Source organism: Opisthocomus hoazin, chromosome 1 (genome assembly GCF_030867145.1).
Source record: "Opisthocomus hoazin isolate bOpiHoa1 chromosome 1, bOpiHoa1.hap1, whole genome shotgun sequence".
Taxonomy (NCBI): domain Eukaryota; kingdom Metazoa; phylum Chordata; class Aves; order Opisthocomiformes; family Opisthocomidae; genus Opisthocomus; species Opisthocomus hoazin.
In genome coordinates, this window is record NC_134414.1 from 155080684 (window position 1) to 155107694 (window position 27011).

Sequence of the window (27011 nt, forward strand, 5' to 3'; positions counted from 1 at the left end):
CCTCAGCCAGCAATCCCATAGGCAGCGAACCTCCTGATATTTCCACGCACATTATAGAACTGTTCAGGAACTCAAAGGATGCAATTTGAAGGTAATGACAGGTTTACAAAGGGATTTATTTTAGGATAAGAGCAGACCCATTTCCTCTTTCAGTATGCTTCCATATGCTACGAATAAAAAGATTTATCCTCTCAAAGGTCATAAAGAGCTCTTTTAACATCTAGCATGGCAGATCAGCTTCTCCTGATGAATCGCATATTTTGGAGAAATTGTATTTTTTTCCCTCCAGAAAAAAAAATCCTGTCACTCCTACCACAAAAGTTACATCTTTCTTTGGAAGATTTTGTATGTGTAATTTGGAGGCAGAACTTAGTTAGTAAAATGTAGAAAAATCAGTATATTTTCTTCGTTTTCAGCAGAAAAACATAACGACATCTTAACTGTAGGGCTTGGGTGTCTCCAAAACAGATAAAGCTCAAACAAAAATGTGCACCTACAAAGACTTCACTAGGAAACCTAAGAAGTTCTTACACAAAAGGAATCTGGATGAAACTTTTTCCAGTCAGCTTTATCCAAGGAGAAATCTGAGTAACACAGCCTGAAACCACAAAAACAGGCACTAGAAAAAAGAGCGTAAAGAGAAGCTTCTGGACACGAGTGCCTGGAGGAACCGCGGCTGAAGAGCTACACCGAGATGTCCCTTGCAGCTTTCTACATCACTCTGGCAAACTGCAGCACCACTGAGCGACTGCATTCAAATTTGGGCAACTCTGTCAACACCCAGCTCAAGAGCTGCCTAAACACTTCCTTTTCATTCATCTTCCTTGAAAAGAGAAAAAGAGACAAAATATCTTCACTCTGGATCACAAAGTTACAACGCAGCCAATTGTAGGAAGTCAGCTTTCAGATCTTCGTAAAAGCATTGCTCTGGTTTACAAATATCACAAAATGGATCTGTGCCAGACGGGCCTGGGTGCGCGGAGGGAGGAGATCAGCAGCCACATCTCTTCAGAGGAACCTTATGCCACGGAGTCAGGCACCTACGTGCTCCTACGGACTCGGCTGGTGGTGTCTAGAAGGAGCTGAATATGCTGCAAAGCAGATGAAAGTGGAGACACAGAAACTGCAAACTCCTGCCGCTCTGCACAAGACACGCTGAGAACGCAGCAGATCAGGAGTGTTGGAGGCAGGAGAGAAGCAGGGAAGCATTAACTTCACGTAGCACAAGAGCACCAGGAATACCTCTAGGTCAAAGCTACAAACAGAGTAGTAGCAGGAAGCTGTGCTCCAAAAGCTGACACAGCAAACTAGTCCTGCCTCTGCCCAAGCGCTACTTTGTCATACACTTGAATACTGTATGCTAGGGGTCAGTGGTGAAAACTCATATTAAGAGGTGTCATTACGTCTAGTAAATCTTTAAAAAGCAAGCAGAGCAAAGTTTTATCCTCTGGTAAGAAGTTTATAGGACAGCCATAAAATGTCAGCCTGGATCAAAAGGTGTAAGAAGTTCCACATTGCTCGAACTGCAGTAAAGGCTCCCATGGTATTTTATTTTCATTTTGTTCAAGATCACAGAATCACAGAATAGTAGGGGTTGGAAGGGACCTCTGTGGGTCATCTAGTCCAACCCTCCTGCTGAAGCAGGGTCACCTACAGCAGGCTGCAGAGGACCTCGTCCAGGCGGGTCTTGAATATCTCCAGAGAAGGAGACTCCACAACCTCCCTGGGCAGCCTGTTCCAGTGCTCCGTCACCCTCAGAGGGAAGAAGTTCTTCCTCAAGATCATTACAATTCTGCCCTTTGAAGGCCTTGAACTTTATCCTCTTTTACTAACAGCTAAAATGAAAGATTAATCCTAGAAAGAAGTTCTGAAAGTCGTTGCACAGCTACGCTTTCCAGCAAAAAGGAACCCTGGATCAAAACTCCCTACTGGTTTTTCTCAGGGCTGCTCTTCTGCTTGGGGAAAGGTGACTTCCCCAGCCCTTCCCACCACATCCAGCAGTGCCCCTGATCAGAATGGGACCGTGGAACTACAGCTCTGCTACTCGGTGCACTGTCAAGAGACACACTGCCAGGGCTGCAACTACTACAGGAACGGTGATGAATGTGAAAACCTTGCATATAAAGCAACAAAGTGAGTAACTTGGAGGGTACTTGACGACCATTGCTCCTCCACCCAGCTCGTTAACATTTTGCTAACCATCTGCCCCTACATTATTTTGTAATTTTTTTCATCATTCTTTTAAGATATATTTATATGTAGATGTTCTACGGCACACGACTATGAGAAGATGTAACATTTTCACAGCTTTTTATTGGTTTTATCATACTTCTTAGAAAGAGTTTTTTCTGAAAAGTTAATTTATAGAACCTGTTTCATGCTTTCAGTATAAGAAAGCTGACATTACTCTAGACAGGAAAGGCATCTGATTTCCAGATAGCGATATTAGAAACTCGTAAGGAGCTAATTATTACATGACAGAAAATCATAGCTCCCTCACTGAACACACCAGCAGGATTACTATGCAGTTCATGGAGAGATAGATAAGTCTGCTGAACAACTGTTTTTCTTCGAAATAAAGTTATTTCCCTCTACGAGTCATCTACCCTGGAAAGTCTCTGCTCTTTAACCCCAGGAAAAGAATTCCCAAATACGAATCAAATTGCTGTTTATATTAAAATCTCCCCAACATTTCAGTAACCTGCATCATTAATTCTCTCAACTATACACATTTTCATCACAGCTTGCTAGTCTTGTCTCTGTGCTTGGAGTAAGTTCTCCAGTCTGATTTAATAAGCATATAGAATTGATGAGGTACTTATTTTGGTCTATTGAATAGATTAGTTGAAGAAAAGCTCCAAGATCTGATAACCAGCAAACATAGTCTTAATTCAGATTTCTATCACAGTTAGCCCTCTGAATTGACATTTGTAAACCAGTAATATTTATTATTTTAGGACACAGAATATAACCACAGTTCAGCTTACTTAGAATCCAGTTCATGAAAGCATATTTATGAGTTTGCTCAATTCTGAGCCAAGCATTTAAATAAAACCTAGAAACTCATGAGATCAGTTAGACTTAGGTACCAAGTGAAAGCATTGCTGCCATAAATATATTAACCCCCCCGCCCTTTCCTTACGAGTCATAGTCAATAATTAGAATTATTTTGTAAAGGATACAAGGATTGTTGTCATCAACGCTGCAGTTGTCCAAGATCAAGGGGATGCCATCTAACTCATAAACCTAAATAAAATCAAAAGTTTAATTTAACAGATGTCTCAACAATACTAATGATGTTTCATGCAAGAACATAACACAACATGGATGTTTGTTTCATCAAAAGTATTAAACATGTTAACATGAATTGCAGAGTAAATCTGGTATTATCAGAAGCAAGCATCACAAAATAGTAACACAGGCAGACATTAATTTCACATTCTTCCTTCATTTAGCATGTTTTTGGCTGAGGTATTTTCTATGTCATGCTTCTCACACTGAGCCAGAAAAGCTATGCTTATTGACAGCTCATGCTTGCTTCCAGAAGGAAGAACCATGAAAAACTACTGAGTGAAAAAAAATAGGGAAAAAAAGTTAAAAAATACATACACACTTGCACACAAGTTAGCATGAGGCCACGTCTTCTCTGTCTTCTGTATCTACGCAACCTTCAAAAGCAATGTGTCACCTGTATGTACCCGAGCACAAATGCTTGATATCAAGTAAGAGACACTGACTTCTTTCCTTTGAGGTGTTCATTATGTTATCAGCAACCCAGCAAAGATGAGATCTGTCTTATTTTATGTTATATATATACACAGGTAAAAACACAAATTACACTAACACATTTGTATGTGTGTGTGAGATAGCAACCTATAACCCTAACACACTCACACATACATACATACCCACACTACCAAGAACTCAGGATGAGCTGATGTCAGCAATAAATATGTAGCATAATCATCTTAAGAAAAGCATATTCCATGACAAACTTATCTAGACTTATAAGGTACACCGTAACACCATACATCATCATGTATATTTATAGTTTTAGAAAGTGCTACTTCTTTAAATGAAAACCTTTTCTAAATTACCTCCAAATTTCAACACTGGAAATACCTTCTTAAGACACATAAGCTTTTATTTTTTTTAAATTTTCTTTCAAAAAGACTTGAGAGCATGAGGTTTAATTGTTTATATTCCTACACCTGTATATTACTTATATTCTTTACACCACTCAGACACTGTCCTGGGGAACCTGCTCCACATCTCAGCAGGGAGGTTGGAGAAGAGGTTTCTCCAGAAGTCCCAACATCAACCATTGTATGATTCTGTGATAGCCAAAATGTACTTGTCCAAATCTTAAATTCTTTAATTTCTTACAATTTATTTTCAAACCAAGAACTGTCAGGCAAAGGAATTTGGACAGAATGTTAATTTAGGTTGTGGCTTGATGATGGGATTCTCTCTTCCACCTTTTTCTTCCCAAAATAAGATGTGTTTTTATGTACCATGTAAACAACAAATCACTAAGTTTACACTGCAGGATAAATCAGCTTTCTGAAATGCAAGTTCTACGGTAAGAAAGGCGAGTTAGGTGGGAAGAGATTTAGATATGAAATCCAAAACAGATTATCAATCAGTAAAACTGAATTAAGAGACAAGTCTGAGCACAGCCCTCTTACAAGTTCCTTTTCAGATAATCTTACTGCAGAGTCGCAAGACATCCCATGAGAAAGTAACAGCAACTGAGACAGACACACAAACAGGCAAAGCTCACATGTAAGAAAAGCAAAGACCTAACTAGTACACCTGTGCTAAGATGCAGAACTAAACCTACACGAAATGCAGTTAATAATGCAAGTTTTAATACATCCATTCTTTCCATAAAATTTTCGTGTTTTCTCCAAAGGTCATGGACCACGTATGATGTCCTACTTCAAAGCCTGAACAAGCAGTGACCTCTCAGTAATACTTGTGCACGCTTGGGAAACGCTAGTTCTTTGATTTTCACGCTGTGGCCAAACTCTGATACGCCTACAACGTTACCTTTTATTTTCCATCAGTGAAACGCTGAACTGGGCACATTCATCTAGATTCAGTGCTGTCCACTGAAATAAACCCCGCAACCCGTTCCAGCTTGATTCAAATGGGACATTTGGTTAACAGAGCAAGTACGTACTCGGGGCAAAGAAAATTTGAATTAAAATCCACACAACGTGCTTCAAAAAGTTACTGTGGGAATATAATGAGATATCTTCAAAGTTAAGTGGAAACAGCAGCAGCAAACCACAGCCTTAGTGACACCTTAAGGTAAAAACCAGCTGCTAACTACCACTGCCTTAGGCACCCCCTGAGAGACTCATGAACGTCATACATTTGAACTGTCCATATAATCTGGCCAGGTTAGGCATAGCTTTTGCCACCATGATGCCAGCTTTAGTATGTCACCTGTGACTTACTACACAGTGGCATGAAGCAAGGAGAAGAAACCTCACAACGTACCCTCCCAAGACAAATCTATGTAATTCTCAGAGTGACTCCTGAGGTGAAGAGCTCCGACTGCTGAGCAACCACTACTAGAGAAGATCCAGTCTACGCCAGCTGCTCCCGAACCATCAGTGATCCACTGAAACAGCATTTGATGGTAACATAAAATTCATGCCAATGTACTGTCATGATCTGGGTGGCAACGTGAGCCAGTTCAGCAATTGCTCTGCATGTGGCAGAGCCATTTCTGCAACGAAAGTGCCACAGACAAAGGACGGAACCACTGGCCCCCACCAGGTTTGTCCCACTTGCATGGTGAGTCTCTCAAATCTTCTCAACTCTCATCTGCCGTAACCTCCCATAGCAGCAGATTTTGTAAACATCGAGAAACCACCAACCTAGCTCTCAACCTCTTACACAGATTTATTGTAACTAAACTGCCCAATACAAGGGGGTTAGTGAAATTTTCCAACTGTTGGCCTCAGAGTTTTTCCTTTGAAGAGAAATGTCTGCAAAATGCAGAGTGAAGCAAGTGCACCTTTTGCAGGGATCTTCTGCAAGGCTTGGAAAAGGAGTCAATATTGCACAAGCCCCAAATCTCACTTTAAACAAGGTGGACAAATATCCTGGGAAGAAAACATGTAGTGGCTGGTGTGAAACTGGCTGTAATCCATCCAGATTTTGCAAGAAGTTATAGACAGAAACTAAGGGATAGGACAGTTCTGGCGTCTGTCTTGTAACCATTATTCCTGACATTGGCCTGTGTTACAAAAGATCACTTCATCTATACTGCATTTACCTTATTGACAACACAGCTGACCAATAACACGGAACTGCACCGGACTGTAACAAAACCACAAGGTTATTTTATTATGAAGAACTATAATACTTTATTCTGAACTACACTGAAACAATAAATGAAGCTGCAATCTATGTGTAGGCTGAAATCTCAAGCACATTTAAGCTAATTCTAAAGGTTACTTAAGTTTAAAATTAAAAAAAAAAATACAGCCCTGCACTAGTCACCTCTAGTGCTTCAGCCCAGTCAGTACCAAAAATTTTGCCCTGATGTTCTGTCACAGGTTAAAGCAGGGCGTCAATAAGTGACAGATCCTCTCCATTAACCCCCACCCTCCCACCAGAGGAAGGGAAAAGGAGGAAAAGGGAGAGAGTCTTACAAACTGAATATAAAAAGGTTTGCTAAGAAAACTACTAATACTAATAATATTAAGAAAAATAATGCAAAATATACGAAACCGATACTGAGTTTCCCAGAGCCGGGTGCCACCAGGCAGTCCCAGTCCGGCCTCCGCAGCAGACGGGAGCCGGACTCAGGCGTGCACGGATGGGGATCCGGATCAGGATCGCAGGTAGAACAACGAGCAGGGTCCTCTTGAGAAGGTGGCCGTGGCCGAAGGGAGCAAGACCCTCGTGATCCCCCAGCTTGAAACCGAGCACGACGTGCACGGCGTGGAACACCACGCTGCTCATCATGGGGTCACCTGTCCTGTCCGCCCCTCCCCGCAGGTATGACCGACCCCTTCCAACCCCTCGCTTGTGGGACCCGAGAGATCTGTCGGTGACCTGGGCTGCTACAGTGATAATTATAAACAGGGGCCTTTTGCTGCATTCCTCTCCCACCGTTAGCTCAGTAAGACTACAACCAGCTTTGGAGCGGGCACCGACTGCAAAACACGGAGCCATCTTCAGGAAAATGCAGTTGCTTAGAAGAACTTAGCTGTAAGGAAGATTCAGTGAAAGAGAATCGGTTCTGTTTTAACCAAAACCAGGGTATGTTACCACGTCAGTCTTCTGAAATTGTTTTTTAAAAAGCAGAAAAATCAAACAAATTGTTTTTTAAAAAGCAGAAAAATCAAACAAATTGTTTTTTAAAAAGCAGAAAAATCAAATGTCTAGCATTCAAAGGCAGGCATCCATCTCTGCCAGTTATAAAAGATGTCTTTCACAACACAGCTTTATGTTGCTGTTCCACTTGTTTTCTGTACTTGTCTGAAACATAATGAAGATTGGTAACATGCCAGAGAGAAATTTAAATCTATTAGACTTAAAAGAAAATGCCTTCCCCAGTGACAAAGTGACTGCTAGTTTTTTTTCTCTTTCTCTGTACCTGGAATTTAATAATTTAGTTCAATTACTTAAACCAGACACTAAACAGAAGCCCATGCAGGCAGAGGTGCTATATGAATATTAAACAAGAGTTTATGACAGAGATCAGCCCAGCCCATTTACGCCCATGGCCAAGGAAGAACATGGTGTTTTATTTGGATGGTTTAGGACATGTCAGTCCCATAGAAAAAGCTATGCTTCTTCTCTTGATAACCAATGAAAATATTCAGACCAAAATTAAAGCTTTTATGTTATTTTACAGAATTCACATTTGTTGACTAATCTATAAATAAGGTCACTAGCATAATTAAGGATATCTGCCTGAACAGAACTACTTCTGATAATCTCCCAGTATTTTCTTATGAAGTTCACAGAAGTAATTATCATTAACACAACCACTCACAGCAGAGCCCAGAAAAAGTATAAATTAACCTTAGACTGTTTCTTGACTCTTTCCCTCTAGCAGCAATGGAGCCAAACTCAGGGGCAGGAATGCAAATTCTCCGAGCATGACAGTGCTTGTTGCTGAGTCGGCGTGCATCTAGCAAAATGCAACTGCCACTTCCAGGTCCGGCAACTACACAGACAGGAACAGAAAACCTCCAGCAAAAATAATCTCTTCAAAAAGTCATTAATACTTCAGGCATTAGAAACATCACCTAGTCAACTAAAAGAGTACTATTATGCAAAAAGAACATCTATGCCTTTAGATAACAACAGCTTGAACATAAATTATTCTACCACCAGAATGCGACCAATTCTCAGTCTTCAGTCGATGCAGCAGGCAGAAGGAGAAATGTGTTTGCTTCAGCCACGGAAATACTTCTACTTCTTACAAGTTTTGTTTGGTCTAACTAGAGACACACAAAAGGAAATGCATTCTCATAAATAGAAGTGGACTACTAACAGTTTTTGAGTAATTCATGCTAACACTCTCTCTTCTTTTTACATGTTACTGATAAGTACATTGACGGATAGAAAGAAAAATCTCTCGTTTCCAAAGCAGCTGGGGGGAGAACACACATACTCTAGAAACAAGTCAGAAAATGGGAACAAGCACGAACCATTCACATGGAAAAACTCCAGATACGACATTCATTACAGATCACCAGTTTCCTACCAGAGTCTGTCTCCAACAACGCTTAAACTTCAATTCACATTGCGGAACTTCAAAGAAATCAGGTTTCTGGGAGCAATAAAACTGACAAACTTCACATTATTATGGACTTGGCTCCTTCACTTCGCTGCCTGCACTGCTCCTAGTTCTGTCACACAGCTAGCAGTGTCGCAAAGCACGCCAGCAGCAGCACACGGTTCACAGGTACAGATGTGCCGAGCGGTTGCCAGATGTCAGCCTTAGTTTGCGGCTCATCAGGGATTAAGCTGCCACTACCCAATGACCCCTCTCAGGAGCACTACTTTCGGTTTCTCCCTTACCTATTTGCCAATTCTTAAGAGGCAAAAAAAGTAGGAGTACAACAATATTTCTGATACCCATATTTTTCTGATAAAATTGATTTAAACCTTCTGATGAATATAAAAGCTGGTGGAGGTAAAGCAAGGCCGAAGTGGAAGAACAACACAGCTGGGATGGCATGACCCCAGAAAACCTAAAGAACGTATTAAGGTCGCAGAAAACAAACCTATTGACTATATTTTCTTTTTTCTCTTAGTATCCTAGGTTACTGAAATGATTACATTTAAATATACTTCTCAAGAGCTGAATCATCAAGATATTAACACTCACCTTACATGAAACAACAGCATCTTAAGCTGTATCAACAGGAGTACAGCCAGTAGATCAAGGGAAGCAATTATTCTCCTTGGTACTCATTAACACAGCAACCTACTCAAGGGGCTGAAGCTATGCCATGTGAAGAGAGGTTGAGGGAACTGGGTTTTTTTAGCCTGGAGAGGAGGCGGCTTCAGGAGAACCTCATGGCAGCCTTCCCATACCTACAAAGAGGTTACTAAGAAATCAGAGCTGCTCTCCCGACTTGGGTTCACAGTAGTTTAAATACAGTCATGAAAATGAAACCCAGAAGGTTCTTTCCTATGAGGATACAGAGCAGGTTGCCCACAGACACCATGGGCTCTCCATCTGGGAGGTCTTTAAGGCTTATCTAGAAAAGCCCTGAGCAACCTGCTATGAGCTCAGCTTTGAGCAGGAGGTTGGACTACAGACCTCCTGAAATCCAGTCCAGCCCGAATGACTGTGCAAGTCTCTTTTCCACCTCACTCCAACAAAAATGAAAGAGCTGAGACAATGGAAAGAAGCACCAGCCCATTCTTTTCCTCACACCAGCTGAAGATCAGATTCTTTCTACCCTAATACAACCTTTTCTCAGTTATAAAGCTGGAAAAAGTTGTCAGAAACAATTTATCGGAGTATGTAACAAATGGAAACAGTTCTAGAATAAATATGCTTCTTGTCCATTGATGGAATAATCCTGCGTGTTCACTGACTTCACATGACAGGGAAATCTTAAAATAATTTTTATTTTGGATGCCAGACGGTTCTTATAAATTTATTCCTATAAACTCATGGAACTTTGAGTTAATGCCTGAGAGTAAACAAAAAGGATTCCTCAACTGTACAAACGAAGACAACTTCATGTTTTCAAGAGTAAAAGGTAAGAATTTTGCACAATCCAATATACTGAATAAATCTCTAGGCTGACTGGGAAGAAAAGGAACAAAAGTGAGGTCTAAAACCCACAATTCACAGGAAAAAAAAAAAAAAAGAGAGCATAAGCAACATGGTTAACCTATGGCAGAAGCTTGCTTGTGAACACAGCAACCTGCAACCTTTACATTCTATTATCTCCATTCTGGAGGACAAGCAGTAATGGGCCTAACGAACCAAAATGTTCCCACTACAGAGTCATAAAAAATTTCTAACAGTAACAACTAGTCAAGCACTGCATTACACTGAAACACGAGTCTCAAAGATTCCTTGAGCTGTATCCAACATTGCAACTCTCCACAAATGACCTAACAAATCTTAACCATGAATACTCTAAGCAGTCCAGCTCTGGACAGGTGAACGGTTATGACCCTTCGAATCCCTTCGGTCCCTAAGTCTGCATGACTTTCTCAGACAGAACATCATACTAGAATAAATGATGCCAAAGAAAAATGATCCTATGAAATACACATCGGGCATTTGTTGCCGATCTTTGGTCATCATTAAAGATACATTTAAGTCTTATTCTTTCTGAATGTACCACATGAGGACTACCTAACGTCTACGTAATGAGAAATGTACCCTTCAGGCCCTACCACCAAACAGGCTGACCAACAGGAGTCAAATATCCTCCAAGACCTGCTCAACAAGATAGGTAATTAGTAATTAGACATCTGGACAGATTCCAGAATTCAGTATGAGTAACAGAGCTGCACAATAGAAGTAAGAATATACCAGCTGGTTAGGTTCACAAATTGGCTCCTCTGCAGCGATGATGGTACCGAAAAATGTTATTTCGATTTTCTTATTTGTGAGTCTCAGTTTTTTGTTTTGCTTTGTTTTTGTTTTTCCAAGCAGCAGAAGTGACAAGAGATACACAGGAGATTCTACTTCAAAGGACAGGAGAACACTTTAATCCCTTAGTGGATTAAGGCTGCGAGGGGACCTAATATATGCTTATAGATATCTGCAGGGTGGGTGTCAGGAGGATGGGGCCAAGCTCTTTTCAGTGGTGCCCAGCGACAGGACAAGGGACAACGGGCACAAACTGAGGCACAGGAAGTTCCGTCTGAACATGAGGAAGAACTTCTTCCCTCTGAGGGTGATGGAGCCCTGGCACAGGCTGCCCAGGGAGGCTGTGGAGTCTCCTTCTCTGGAGATATTCCAGACCCGCCTGGACGTGGTCCTGTGCCCCCTGCTCTGGGTGACCCTGCTTGGGCAGGGGGTTGGGCTGGGTGACCCACAGAGGTCCCTTCCAACCCCGACCATTCTGTGATTCTGTGATTCCTGGGTCTACTGCAGACTACAGGCACTCTGCCTTAGAATAGAGGCAGCTGTGGCTTGTGGCAATCAACTCTATTATTGGAGTTCACCACATCCTGTAGATCCACTGAAATACTTGTGGACAGAGGCTCCTTTCTCCAGGACATCACAGCAGACTTGCTTAGCTAGTCTGAGAGCTCCTTGCACCAGCGTGAATGACTTTGAGAGCTAAAAGAGATTTTACATCCATCTCAGTCAAGGCAGTGTCCCCAGAATACTCTTCCACCTACTACACTATTTAGGTAAGCATGTATTTAACATTTTAATTTTTGAAATTCAGAAATTATGGCAACAAAACTTGTTGTTCCTGCCACATTAATTTCAAATATATTCTCCCTCCTTCAGCATTATTTCCCAGAGAGATGTGAGGTTTATTTCAAATCTACCAAAAGATGTAACCCATGCCTCTTTCTGGGAGATAAAATAAAAATACTTAAAAAAAAAATCCAAAAGTGGTATTCTTTTGCGATGTCCTCAAACTCTGCAAAGAGAACGGGTTTAGAAGATGACAGGTTTTGCCTTACTGAGGGCGAAGGGAAGAGAACATGAAGGTACCAAGCACACAGTCAGGACTGAGCCAAAACAAGCAGAAGCTAGAGTGTCCAGCTACTAGGAGAGGGTAACAAGCCACCTCAGATGTTGAGTAACTTTTTCCAGTAGTCTTTCCAAGAGCAAAACACAGGAGTTTCCAGCCATTGAGATGATAATAGAAACCCTTGCGAATTCAGAATAGGTTCCCCGCAAGAGACAGTAACACACTTGGTTCATTTGCTTTTTAAACAATTCAGCTGTCATCGTTGGCTTATTTACAGTTCCTGAAACAGAAGCCACTTTTCGGTAACAAACGGAGGCTGCTACGAGGATCAGGTTCTTGGTGGTTTTTAGGTTTAGATCTGCCACTTAGCATGGATAACGTAAGGTCCAACACGAGACGGGTTTCACTTGAAATACCCAATATTTGCTAGTCTGGTCTTTGCCTATCCTGGCAGCAGCAGTAAGGGAAAACACTGGTGTTAAGCATCATCCAGTATCCAACTCCTGGGCTTTATACCAGTTCAATTTGTACAAATTCGCATCAACAACAGAGTATGTGTTTCCCTACTTCTAGTCACCCACAACCTTACTCTCAGTCCTCTAAAACCAGCAATCAGACAGTCTTAGTTTGCTCATTTTTAAATCACTGTTATAAAAGAAGTTCTCCTATTTTTTTTTCCTTCATCAGAACAAAAAAAATAAAGTTTAAGGAAGTTCAATGTAAAAATTGCTATGGGAGTAGAACTGAGCTGAGGACACAACTTCTCCAAGATCATTAAAAATTCAAAATTGTATTTTGTTCCAAAGGAGAAAGACTTCAAGCTACTCCAAAGTTCTGAAAAAGTACAGATATAAAGGTTGGGTAAGTCACATCATTCATTTCAGCCATTACAATCACCATTGCAGCAGGAAGGTCCAAGTCTTTCTGGCAAGCTGCCACTGTTTTGGTGACTACGGTAGTTTTGTCTTCCACGTCAAGCTTAACAAAGCCTTTTAAGCGTATCTCAATTAAAATGAGGGACTTTGTTTTGTTGGCTGGGTGTACTGTGGGTTTTTTTGGGTGGGGGGGATATTTGTGGGTTTTTTTCCTTTTCAGTTTCACGTTTTGTATTATGTTGGAATCGCTTTCCTTCTGCGAGAAGATTCCAGCCATTCCACAAAATATCCCAATTTTGAAAATCCTTGACATTGACAGAAAAACAGATTACCACAGAATGATTCTGCTGAAGATTTCCTCATTACCGTTCCACACATGATCACACATGCTTCTAGCCAAAAATTTGCCCAGCAGTCTTGGGACTCTCTATTAACCTCTTCATTATTGATGCCAACTTTGGCACTTCGTCTCTCCCCCAACCGCCCGCACACCTTCTTTGCTGCTACCTTCTCTCAACATTCCAATTGCTCCTTGAAACCCAGCTCAGCTGAAATAGCCCCTAAAACTGCCAGCTGCTTACAACTTCAAATGAGTGGGAACAGGAGTAATTCAAATTCACACCCTCTTTTGATGAATATACCCCCTCGCTGAGGCCACATGTGTCATCACTCTCCCACATTACTACCGTATTCCAAAATTGTTCTCACTCTCAACGTCAAGGATTACAGCTCTTCCTTGGAAAGTTCTGAATTCAGGAAGCAAAAATAAATGTCAGTCTGACATTCTGTGCTCTAATGAGTTCAGCATTACTGCGCATTCTCCTTTTCTTTCACTTTGAACCAAGGTTTTAAAAAAATTTCAATGTCAGACACTTAAAATCTGTAACGAAGACAGCAACACACGGTACTCAAACGATGAAAACGATGTGTGAGAAACATCCAGCATGATTTCAAAATGTACGACGCTTTGTGCCGGTGATCACCGCATCTCATGGCAGAAATCCGCAGCTCAGCACCGCCGCGTTCGGGGTGCGCCGGCAGCCTCCGGACTAAACGCAAAGTACCGCAACCACCCAAGCGGCGGCCGCTTCCCGTCATTCCCCCGCTTCCTATTGCAATTATGAAGTGACTTCAGCAGCGATAACATTTTTTAAGGAACTGTAAAGAGCAAAGTTATTAAGTAGGCTTGAAGATTGCAAACAGCACATAGACATTATTAATGGCACTCACTGCTCTCCATTTCCACATTCCCTCGTACGCGGAGCTTCCAAGATTTAAGTGACGGGTCAAAGAACAAACCATCAATTTTCTAGTATGTGTGTAACGGACGTGCACTCCATTACCTGTTAAGTATAAAGCTCTCCTTGATGATAATTACATTTTTCACTAGGTTAAAGCATAGTAAAATAAAGCAAATGTTTAGGGAAGGACTCTAAAATGCCTTTCGAGAACTCTACAGAAATTGTAAATGGTCGACTGCGGGACCCGGCTGACTACTGAAGGTGGAAGACAGCTTAATGGTGTTTGCTGCTTGTGTTTTCAATCACACTACTCAGGGAAGCCTTCTGAAGTCTGCAGCCAGCCTTACAACTCCATCACTTAATACCTCACTAAATAATGCTTCTCACTGAGCAATACCAATTTCATGCTTCATTTTATATGAAATGTTACATTTTCAAAGAAACACATGAATAAGAGAACTACGGTCCTTCCGAAGGAAAAAAAAACCCATCAGATCTTGAAATTACAATAATTGCTTTGTTTCAAGACCAATAGGTTGGTCTCACTTGACTCCCGGGTGATACGTACAGCTTACTGATGGTTTCAAGAGAGGTTAACGCAGGTGCAAATCAAGTCTCGAGCTGGGAGGAAAGAAGCTTTAGACATAGACTGTTCTGCTGAGACCGAATAACGTCTTCCTTGATGACACCTTCCAGTCACAGAGTATTCTCCATCCAGAAGAGAGCAGGTGGCAGGTCATTTCAAACATAAAGCCAAGCAAGTACGCTTCCTTTCATTTTTCAGAAGTAGTTTGTTAGCTTCCTTTATATTTTATAATCCCATACAAAGTCTCAGTCCTGGTCTAAGTACTTCCCTGTCAAGCCCTTTCATTTCTTCCTCCAAGTAATTTTATAACTCCTTCTCTGGAGATATTCAAGACCTGCCTGGACAAGGTCCTGTGCAGCCTGTTGTAGGTGACCCTGCTTCGGGAGGGGGTTGGACTGGGTGACCCACAGAGGTCCCTGCCAACCCCGACCAGTCTGTGATTCTGTGAAATTCAGTACACTTTTTATTTATTCAACGCCCACTACACAAATGAATCCCAATGGCTTTCACTGGAACATTCAGGAAAGGTAAGAGAAGGTCGAAGCGTTCAGCTTCACTTCCTAACGAGAACTAGGTCCTCTTTTAAACGTGATCATACACCAAGCTGCTCTCAGTCCTCCTTCACAAGCTCTGCACGCTCAGCTCTCAGTTTCTGCCCTTATTACCTGGAACAACTTTGATTAAAAGCTCCCACATCTGCTCCATGTGTAGCAACACCAGACTGACTGACAGGTGCTGGAGTTCACATATTTAAATTTCTTATGCCTCTTCTTGGTACTGTGCTTTCACAGGAAGCATTTACTGCAAAGTAAAGCAAATTGTTTGTACGTGGTGTCAAAAGTAAGAAATTACCATAGATGTCTAGTGATTGGAACATGAACAGAGTAACTTTTGGTGCAGTTCAGTGCTGTTCACAAGTCTGACTGAATTTAATTCTTCGTGACTGAAATAATGCCACACATATTTGCTAAGACAACTGCAGACACACGTTTTACTTCTTTTGGCTTAGGACTTGGCCTGAAGACGATACTCTCTCAAAAACAGTATCTCAGACAGACTAAATGATTTCTCACACATTGAAACTGAACGTGAAAAGAAAAGAGACGACTTTCAGTGACATATTTTATAGATCTCGTAACATTAATGCAAGAGAAGTCCCGGAATGAAACACTTTTCTAAGTAAAAAGTGTTCAAATACTTTAAGAGAGGCTTTATTCAAGTTAACCATCAGTAACATGATGTGTCCATTCCTCTCAGTTTATAGCCCCCTGGGAAAAAAAAATTACTATTTCAACAAATGTTATTTTATAAATCCGATTTTTTAAAAAAATCAAGTTTGCATAAGACACAGTTAAATGACTAGTTGATACGAGACACAGCTGATGAGAAATCAAACCAATTTTGATTTTTTAAACTAGCCATTTAATGAGAAGTATGGATGTACTAAAGAAGGTGTTTTGAACTGCCAGCCTATAATGGCAGCACTATATGCTGTTATGAAACTTGGAAAATATCGATGTATGGGCAGATGACAAACCAGCCTTTTCTGTCGTTTAAAGAGAAAAATATTAACCTAAGGTTTGTAAACCGGTATGGTTGCATTAAAGTGTTATTCTTTATCAGCTTAACTAAATAAGTGGGGGAAATCCCTGCACATGGAAGCTATTCAAGTGTTTAATGTTCCTCACACTGCAGAACAAAAAGGGTTTTTACTTCGGTTTGGGGTCTGCTTTACAGCTTTTATACAAACAGAACCAAATCCTCAGCAATTCCAGGATTTTGCTAATAATGGTGTTTCCTTTTTAACTGAAAAAGAAATCTGAACGTTGATCCTTTAATGACTGTTCATCATTCTTGATACTTGCAACCCCTTTTGCTAAGGTAACTGCAGTTAAAAAGTAACTGCTAGAGAGTTTTCCCACTGACAGTCATCACAAAGCGTGATTCTGGTGGCACAAAGTTTTCATAATTTTTCCATTCTAGTTCTGGAAAGTCCCAAATTGCCAACGGCAAACCACAAAAGGATTCAGAAAGCAAGTCAAATCAGACTCTAGGCTACATTAGTGTAATAGTCCACTTGGCCGCCTCCAACAATTATCTACAAACACACCAATATGTAAGAGCAGAATAAATCCTTGCACCTTACACTACACCCCCATGACAGCCAAGGACCCCAGTTCTCGGATGACATACTCCACTTGCTTCATAACTCAGCTCAGCTGCATTCCTCTAACTCCAAACAGCTATCCCCTGGAGCACCCTTCGACCACCAGATAAATGCAACACTTCACCAACCTCTCCTGCAGGTTGAGAGCCATCTGTGCTTTGAAAACCATCTTCAAGGAAAACAAACTACTGAAAAAGGTTAGGAGCTAGAGAATGGCATGAGGTTAATACAGGAACAGGGCACAGCAGCTTCAAAACAACGTGCTGCAGTTTGAGAGATCTGCAAACCAACTAGCAATGAGTTGACACAGGTTTACCTGCACAGAATGTGTTGAGGTGGGGGTGTCCATGGCCCAAGCCAACGGGACCCAAGGTCTAATTTCTCTTACTGTAATCAAATTAAGTACAAGAATCACTACGGGAGATACAGAGCATAGGGTGGAAGGAAGGAAAAGAATCATTCACCTCATCTTGAATGAACAATCTGCTGTTGAAGTCCGAAGGCTGCAACAAATTCGGGTCACTCCAACTCCTTTCAGCAGAGCTGCCAATTGCATTATAGTGAGAGATGCCGAGCTGGGATGTCGGGCTTCAGCACTGGCTTGTGGTTCTCCTTCCTGCTGTACTTTTTGGATGGTCTCTGAGCAGCTGCTGGTTCATGACAACCAGCACTCCTCTGGACATTCAGGAATGGCTGGGTATACAGTGTAGGCTGTGGGCTCTTCCCAAGGAGACACATGGGAAGGCCAGTTCTAGGATTTGATTTTGGAGGGGGAAGATGGAGCTGAAGGAAAAGAAGCCCATAAAAGCATTCTGTCATGTGGATGGGAGCCATGCCAAACTCTGCAACTTGCCCTCAAGGCTAGAAATGGTCCCTAACACATTTTACTTGCTGTACCCACTAAGGACCGGCCCAGTCCTCACGTGGCATTGACTGTGTTTCTTCCCTGACGATCCAGACTTACAGAAAGTTGAACAATTATTCTCTACATTTACCTGAAACTCTAAGAATATGCATTTTCTTTTAATGATTCACCAAGCATAACCTTTGCCCAGGATCAGATTCTCTTATTAAGATAAATTTAGCCACCTCGTTGAGATTAAGATCAACTTTACATTTAGAAAACACAAGAATCCTGATGTTGTGATTTATAGGTCTATAAAAGCCATATATTTAGTATGCATGATATACAATAACTCAGGTATGCATGCTCTAGCACTAAATTTCATGCTGAAAGTTTGCTAATGCCTCAGGCTACTGAGCGAGATGATACATGAAGCTGTACATAAGGAGAATGCATACTAGTTTCTTAATTTACCTCTAAGTTACAACTACCAGAGGTTTTTTTGAGTATTTGTCTCTCTAAATGTCTTGCTGTCTGGTAATAATAACTGCAGGTACTGTGAAAGGAGAATCGCCAGCTTCTAGCTGAACTCCTATATCCAAGATGAACATAACTCTAAGTTTATAAATTCTAAGTTTTTAAATTGGTAAAGCTGCTGCTCAAATTGTTTTAAAAATTCCACAATAAAAGTATCCTTTCATATGGCCAATTTACATTAAAATATTATTGTGCAAAGCAAGACGTGTATATATATATCCTCAGGCGCTAAGCCAACTGTTTATAAAATTTTAAATATTCTGTTTAGCTTTATTTATATTATTTCCTTTCTCACAACAGATCATTAATTTGATTACAGGTCTGTACACCCATGAAGTCAACACTGCAGGTTCTAACTGAAAACTAGAAAGAGTTCTTGCTCCAAGACAGAGTTTCATCACTCCACATGAAGTATACATATATAGACACCATGTTATTAAAACTTCATTAAATGGAAACCTACACATGCACAGCAACTCTTCCAAGCAAGTCCATTAAAGAAAAAAAGACCTTATATGAACAGAGTTATATGGTACATTTCAGTAGCTGAAATTTGTACCAAAATGAATGCAATCATAAAATAAGAAACATTTAAAAAAAATTCTCAAGATCCACAAGCCATTATCTTTTATTACTTTTTTTTAAAAGAACAAAGAAAACTTCTATAGGAGTTTATTTATAAACACTGTTTTCTTTGAAGTTGATTTTCAAAGGGACAGGTCGACACTTTTATAGAAAAGCCTGCAGGAGCAAGCTGACAGTAATGGTGGGTCAGAAGGTGAGAGGAGACAAAGCGCTGAATCAGCACCTCAATCAGCTGCCACCAGATTGATCTATTATAGGGGCATTAAAAATGACATTTCTACTTTTAAAATTAAGAAAGCATTTTTAAGCTTGTTTTCCTCAGCAGCTGCAACTTCTAAAAGCACTTTCAATAAACGCATGAAGTAGCGAGGTGCTCATCAAATTGTATGACTCAAGAGCTGGAATTAAAACAAGGTACGCCCAACCACCAGCATTCCAACTGGACTCCAGGTTCCAGAAGAACTGCCAGTAGTGAATGTCCTCTCAAATTCTGTCAGCTTCTCATGACTGGCACTGTGGGGAACAGGCAGAGCTGAGACAACTAAACAGACCTGGTTGGAAAATACCAAGGTAGTGAGGTCTAATTAAGTTCAAGGCAACGCAGGTTAGATGCAAGCTCAAGGGAACTTACCAGTTCATTATTAATATTCACTGAACTGTTTCCATTTTTGTTGCAGGCAAAACACTGCCTTTTTTTTTTTTTGTACTACATTAGTGAAGAATTGACTGAAATAATGCTCCTCAGTATTTCCAAAGCCAAATGCACAACCTTAACTTTGCTGGACTAAAGAGGGAAAGGATTTTTAGAAAAGTTGGAAACTGTACTACGGAAAATTCCAAGCCTTGAACTGCTCCACGGGTAGCACCCCTCCTTTTCTCAAAAGACAGGAAAAAAATAAATTTGGAGGCAAATGTTGCAGTTTGCTCTTACTAAAACTCAACAGAAATGCTGCCAACTTCAATATGAATTCCCTGAGCTCCGTAATTGTGCTCTAGAACAGTAATTTCTAGACTAAAATCTAAACCCTTCTTATTCTGTCATAGGTAAAATTAATGTCAAACCAAAGCAGACCGTAACGCTAAAACAATAAAAAGAAAGCAAGCAACTAAATGCTTCGTTTAGTTTGTGAAGAATACAAAAGCCTTTATCTTCAAGATGAAGCTAGTCATATTAAGTCCAGTTTCAATATTTCACTTGAAATATCAGTCAGACCGTAATAACTTAAAAGTATTAAAGCAACTTGAAATATTGCACATATCAGCTCAAGAACTAGTAGACTGAAATGAAGCACACTGGGTATTTTTATTTTAGACACAGTCAACTATCTAAAATTTTTTTGTTACACTTCAAAGCAACCAAATTTTATTTCTGAAGTTAAAAAAGCAGCACGAACCTCAAACTCAAACACGGCAGCAGCCTTGGTTATACCCATTCATATCACAAACAGATCCCTGACTCTGGGCGTTGGTTCCTCAGGAAATCGTCAGCAGGGGAATACAATTTTCCTGTCTCACATCTGAATTGCACAGCGAGACACAAACATTGTTTAAGACTCGCACATTTTTGGCATTTGTAGTTTTCAAAGCACTATTGGCTTGCAAAATCAGATTTTTCAGCCTCTAAATTCATATAATTTACGTTCATATGAAATTTTTCACGTTTTCAAGTATCAGTGTTGTTTTTCTTTTTTCCTTTTCACATCATTAAGACTGCTCCATAGCTCATTTTTGAACAAAGTTCATTGAAAGAGGCCACCAGACAACATCTTGCCCCCAATGAAAGAGAGATCTAACAAGGGACACAGAATTAATTCTGTTATTTTTTTTTTTTAATTTAACACTGCAACTTTTTTCCCAGAAATGGAACAAACGTTATGATTCTTACCCAGGAGATTAATTAGTCTTATATTTGAAAATCTCTTTCACAGTATACATGAGCAATACAATCTAAACACCACTTATGGGAAGATTAGTAAATCACAGATGTACAATGCAATTAGTTTCAAGCAAAAATGGCACCTTTCTGTATTTTTTTCAAAGAAGCCCACACACAGTAGTATATTGAGGCAACTGATCAGTTTGTTCATGAGTCTGTATATACATATATGTATGGATGCATATAGAATCATAGAATGGTTTGGGTTGGAAGGGACCTTATAAAGACCACCTAGTTCCAAGCCCCCTGCCATGGGCAGAGACACCTTCACTAGCCTGGGATGCTCAAAGCCCCATCTGACCTGGCCTTGAACACTGCCAGGGAGGGGGCAGCCACAGCTTCTCTGGGCAACCTGGGCCAGGGCCTCACCACCCTCACAGTAAAGAATTTCCTCCTTATGTCCCATCTAAACCTACTCTCTTTCAGTTTAAAACCATTACCCCTTGTCCAGTCACTACAGGCTGTGGTCAAAAGTCTCTCTCCATCATTCTTGTACGTCCTTTTTAAGTACTGAAAGGCCACAGTACTGTCTCCCCAGAGCCCCTCTCGGCCCTTCCTCACAGGAGAGGTGCTCCAGCCCTCTGATCATCTTTGTGGTCCTCCTCTGGAGCTGCTCCCACAGGTCCACGTCTCTCCTGTGCTGGGGGGTCCAGAGCTGGACGCAGGACTCCAGGTGGGGTCTCACCAGAGCAGAGTTGGGGGGCAGCATCACCTCCCTTGATCTATTGGCCACGCTTCTTTTTCATGTATTATTTATATTAACGTATATATTTATATATTATATATGCACACAGTTGCCTATATATAATTACACAGAATGGTAGGTGTTGGAAGGGACCTCTGAGGGTCATCTAGTCCAACCCTCCTGCTGAAGCAGGGTGACCCACAGTAGGCTGTAGAGGACCTTGTCCAGGTGGGTCTTGAATATCTCCAGAGAAGGAGACTCCACAACCTCCCTGGGCAGCCTGGGCCAGGGCTCCGTCAACCTCAGAGCGAAGAAGTTCTTCCTCATGTTCAGATGGAACTTCCTGTGCATACAGATAGTAAACCAGAAAATAACTAATTCGTATTGACTCTCAAGTTCCCTGTTCCCTTGAATTGTGGAAAACATTCTGTTTCATAAATGAGAACAACAAACAATAAGACGAGAACACCACCCTGACAGAAAGGCTGTATCTGAAATTTCAGCTACAAATTGTTACAGGTGTGGGTTGGTGCTCAAAGTACACGCAAAACCAAGTGAAGCTCTCTTTTGTACATCCTCCTCAGACCACCCAACTTCTACACCTACAGGACATTTACGATAACCCACCAGAATGATTACATATCAGTTATTATATTGAACTTCAATCTTGTTTTATTTTGCAAAGAATGACTTTGGTCAAAACCATCCCTTATTTGTCTATCACGACGGCCAACGATTTCTGTACCTATTTCAGCCATTGGGAATCTGCACACAGATATTTGTTTTCTCTCCATCCTCAATCAGTGGCAAAAAAGCGCGCTTCAGAATCCTAAGACTGTGAAGATGCATCTGAAAATTTCATGTCAGTCTCGGAGACGAGGATTGTTAGGGCACACTATGCATTATCTCTTCTTTTTTCCAAGCAGATACAACCCTGCTAGAGCCCACAGGAGCCTGTAGGTCTGGAAGGTGGATAAATGGATGTGCAATGCTGTTGTCTGGCTGCTCTCACACTAAGCCATGGGGATCCTCCACCTGAATATAAACTGACTACTAGCAAACACTTCATCTTACCCAAGAGACAACCTTACAAGCAAGAAATAAAATCATGCTGGAGACGCAGGTTTCTTCTTTCCTTGGAGCAGAGCTTAGCATCAAGCCACGTGATGGAAGCAACCAGTCCTGTGGTGTGCTCCAGTGGGAACACTTGGAGGGAAGATGGCAGGAACCTTGCGAGCAGTCTCTAATCAATTAAGGCTTAATACACACAACCAAAGGATCCCCTTGGCTTTCGCAAACCTAGCTTATTCTGCATTTCACAAACGACAGAGGACTAATCCCACATCTTGGTGCTCTTTCAGCACAGGGATCACCTAACGTAGCACTTTGATGTTCCCACTGCTCCAGTACCTAAACAGAGGCAGTGCTCCGTTCAAGGAACTTAAACTAGAACTCAACTGTTTTTCCAGCATCTTTACTACATCTTTGGTCAGTGCCCCTTTGAAATCCTTCCAGCAAACTGCTTCTGCCATAACAAACTGCTTCTGCCACAACAAATTGAACAAGTCTGACCGATTGCAATTATGTGTGAACTTGGAGATAATGCAGTTTTAAACATTTAAATGCTCACTAATTAGACAATTTTTACCTTTGCCATTTCTGTATGGAAATACTGAGCTTTTCTGACTAAAGAATAGAAATTTTTCAAAAAGCAGTTAATGGGAATTAACAAAATAAAGGTATCAATAGACTGTAAAGGGAATATTATCAAGTCTCGAAATACAGACAGAAGATCCTCACTATGCATGAAGCCCTTAACGTTGAGAACCAAGATATATCCTTAACAATGTGAGAACCTGAGCCATAAACAATGTCCTTAAACAATGTGAGAACCTGAGCAACCTGGTCTAGTGGAAGATGTCCCTGCTCATGGCAGGGGGGCTGGAATTAGATGATCTTCAAAGTCCTTTTCGACCCTCACCATTCTATGATTCTATAAAATCTCCTTAGAGATTGCATCTCGTCGTCTGTTCTACCACTGCACAGGTAAAAATAGGCATGAAAAGCTAGGTAGGTTTCTTCCAATCACTGGCTGTTGATAGCAAGGAGATCAGATAATCTACAGTTAATAAAAAAGACGTAAAAGTGGTCACCACTTAGTCTTCTATTATTGCAGGCCTCTAACAACATCAGGGCTCTTCAAAGAGCCCTGCATTTCAAGCAGAAAAATAACTGAATGGAATCCTGCAAATAAGAGTAATATATCACAATAATAATCACAGTCCACCCCCTCTTGCTGCAGAAATGACAAAAACAAATCAGAATTAGGCTCTCCTCTGCCCACGTGCCAAAGAAATGCTATACCACAGCAGTAATGTGAAACCAGTGTATCAATCCATTTCACAAGTATCAAATAAAACACCTTTTCCCATTCTTTAATCTCTAACTCTCAAGCGTAAACCATTGCCAACAAATTGAAATTTTAAATTTCACCTATAAAAAGGATTTGAGGTTCATGAACTTCTCAAATGCCTAAAATGCAGAATTTTTTGCTGCTATTTTTGACTTACGAACTAGATTAGAAATCTAATTTTTACCAGAACAAGACAAATACAGCACATGAACTATTGGTGTAATTGCTCATTTAGGAGAAAAAAGAAGGCATTTTTAGCATTTTATCTCACGCTCTTTAATGTTATGTTACTGCTACCAGCAAAACACAATAAACGTAGAAAAATTAAGCCACTGCAGCGTTACTTAATGTCCCCATTTGCTTATGAAGGATCACAACTCTTTTCCAGGTCTGAAATAGACATTTTTCCTTTTACAAACATGAATGATGTAGGAGCTCTACAGAAAATTCTGAAACTCACAAAGTAACAGGAAAAGTCAAGCTCCAGTATCCAGACGTATTAATATCAACACACTCTACAACACATGAGGTACCCCTTTTTGGGGACATATTTAGAAGCTTGGTAATAAATAAGTGAAAACAATCCTGAAGAGGACTGTTTATGTTGGAAATGGTGCACAATTTCACCAGACTCATTTCCTCTGTGACCTAACGTGATTATGACATGCAGGAAAAACCCAGGCTTACCACTCACCCAGGTAGATCCTCACTGTCTAACAGAGCATCACTAAAAAAAGAAAAAAAAAAAAAAAAAAAAAAAAGGATGGGGATTTCCACCCCTCCCCACCCCCACCTGGCGGTTCCGCAGCTTTTAAAAATGAGACTGTTCAAGTACTTTGGTTCCCTTTGGGCACCTGCAGCACCAAGCTTCCCTAAGCACTGCCACACCGAACAGAATAAAGCAGAATAAAGGAGCAGAATAAAGGAGCAGAATAAAGCAGAATAAAGGAGCAGAATAAAGCAGAATAAAGGAGCAGAATAAAGCAGAATAAAGGAGCAGAATAAAGCAGAATAAAGGAGCAGAATAAAGCAGGTGGACAATTCCAAACAAACAGCACCACCCAACGGCAGAAATTCAAAACTGCAGATGACAGTCCCTGCAGCTTCCTTTCTCTTCCCAAAGACACACAGAAAAACAGGAGAAATGGGGGGAAAAAAAAAGCTAAGAAAACCAAATGCTGGGTCTCTATCTGAAGATCAGGTGCTCTGACACAGCCTCCTGTGCTTCACCAGCAGTTTTAGCAATCAATTTGCAGGGCTGGTTGGCTCAAAGGCATCCAGGTAAGGAGAACTGCAGGCTCACAGCTGCTTTTTCGCCAAGGCAAAGCCAGGCTGAAGCCTGGAGACATCACCCCTCTACTGAGCCTGCTGGCAGGTTGCCACAGGGCTGGAGGGAGCTCTATAACCGAGCCCCACTTTGGCCAAACAGAAACTGGACACCAGACTCCTGCAAGCACATTTGTAAGCTTCCATCTAGCTCGGTGCTTCTCTGGTTTTGCTGGGAAAGTTCATATCAGGACTAAGTGGCACGCGTTCAGCATCCTGCTTGCTGACCAACAGTAAGGGATCTCCCACCATCCACCTCCAGATGCCTTCACCCAAAGTCTCCTTCGTGTCCTCCTCACCCTGAACGCAGCACAGAGTGTGGCTAAAACCAAGAGTTACCGCACTAACTCCAGCACAAAACGTAGTCTCTCACATGTGCCACGCTTCGTTATTTCCTCAATGAAATTATTTCACTGGTGCTTCCAAAATGTGAGCTGAACTAGCAAATCTCAACACCAAACACCATAGAAAATCTTCTGGGTTTTTTTGCTTTAATTCTGTTTATAAACTTTAAGATTGTCATAAAAATACTTTATGGGAATACTAATACTAATGGGAAACTTTAACATCTCACAGCAAGCAAAACTTGGTAACTACCCAGAGAACAGATGAAAAGATGACCAGCTCCTGTGCCTCACAGGGTAATTAAAACAGCAAACACCACCTCTTGCAAGTGGAAAGGAAAAGAAAGTTCTGTGTTTCCAAAAGGGATCACGTTCAACACTCACAGCACTGTAACATCAGCCCGTCGTGAAGGCTGGTGCAGCTTACAAAAAAAAAATTGTATGTGGGATGGCAGTTCAGAAAAGGTGAGGAAACTCAAAGTTCATGCTAAGGTTAGAACAAGGAAAAACAACACAGAAAACTAATGAAATTCCTTGTTCTAGTAATGGAAAATACACGTCACTTGTATCTGACACCAGTGAAAGTGGAAAGAATTTGGATTAACAGCTCAGATCTGAGCTAGAGACAAGGTATTCAGCAGGGCAGCCATTCCTCCACATATGGTGGTCTTGCCCCCAGTAATCCCTAACACCAGCACGAAGCAGGAAACAGATAAACCCCCTTCCCGCAATACAGTACGTATTCTGAGCCGTTTTTTTAATATCATATTAGCCACATCAGAAGGCGGTTATTTTGGTAACAGTTTTCTTAACATTGAGTACCCCACGCAAATTCAGTTCTTCACCACCTAGCAAACTAGCAAGAAACATTTCTGGTTGATACGGTACTCTTATGATGTATGGAAAAACAACAACAAAATCTCTTAATACCTCAAGCTACTAGAACTTTAACATCCCATCTCTTACTAAAGCATCTGAATCCAAGTTGGAGAAAGGCAAAAAAAAGTTGCCATGACTTCCAGGCTCCTTTTTCTAAAAGCTAGGCCACATCACCTCCCATCTTGAAGAGAAGGCTGAGAGGGGACCTTAGAAATGCCTCTAAATATCTGCAGGGTGGGGGTCAGGAGGATGGGGCCAGACTCTTTCCAGTGGTGCCCAGTGACAGGACAAGGGGCAATGGGCACAAACTGAAGCAGAGGAAGCTCCAGCTGAACCCGAGGAAGAACTTCTTCCCTCTGAGGGTGACGGAGCCCTAGCCCAGGCTGCCCAGGGAGGCTGTGGAGTCTCCTTCTCTGGAGATATTCAAGA

At 41.1% G+C, this 27011-nt stretch overlaps 1 protein-coding gene across 10 annotated transcripts in view; it reads right to left on the reverse strand.

Moving 5' to 3' along the window:
- The window catches only part of ATXN10 (ataxin 10), a 113419-nt gene that overhangs the window by 15392 nt on the left and 71016 nt on the right, over positions 1 to 27011 (reverse strand). For all 10 annotated transcript variants that reach the window (XM_075442598.1, XM_075442615.1, XM_075442575.1 and 7 more), the window contains one exon: positions 3183 to 3246. In XM_075442598.1, coding sequence (XP_075298713.1) covers positions 3183 to 3246 — 64 coding nt within the window. The remainder of the gene's footprint in view (positions 1 to 3182; positions 3247 to 27011) is intronic.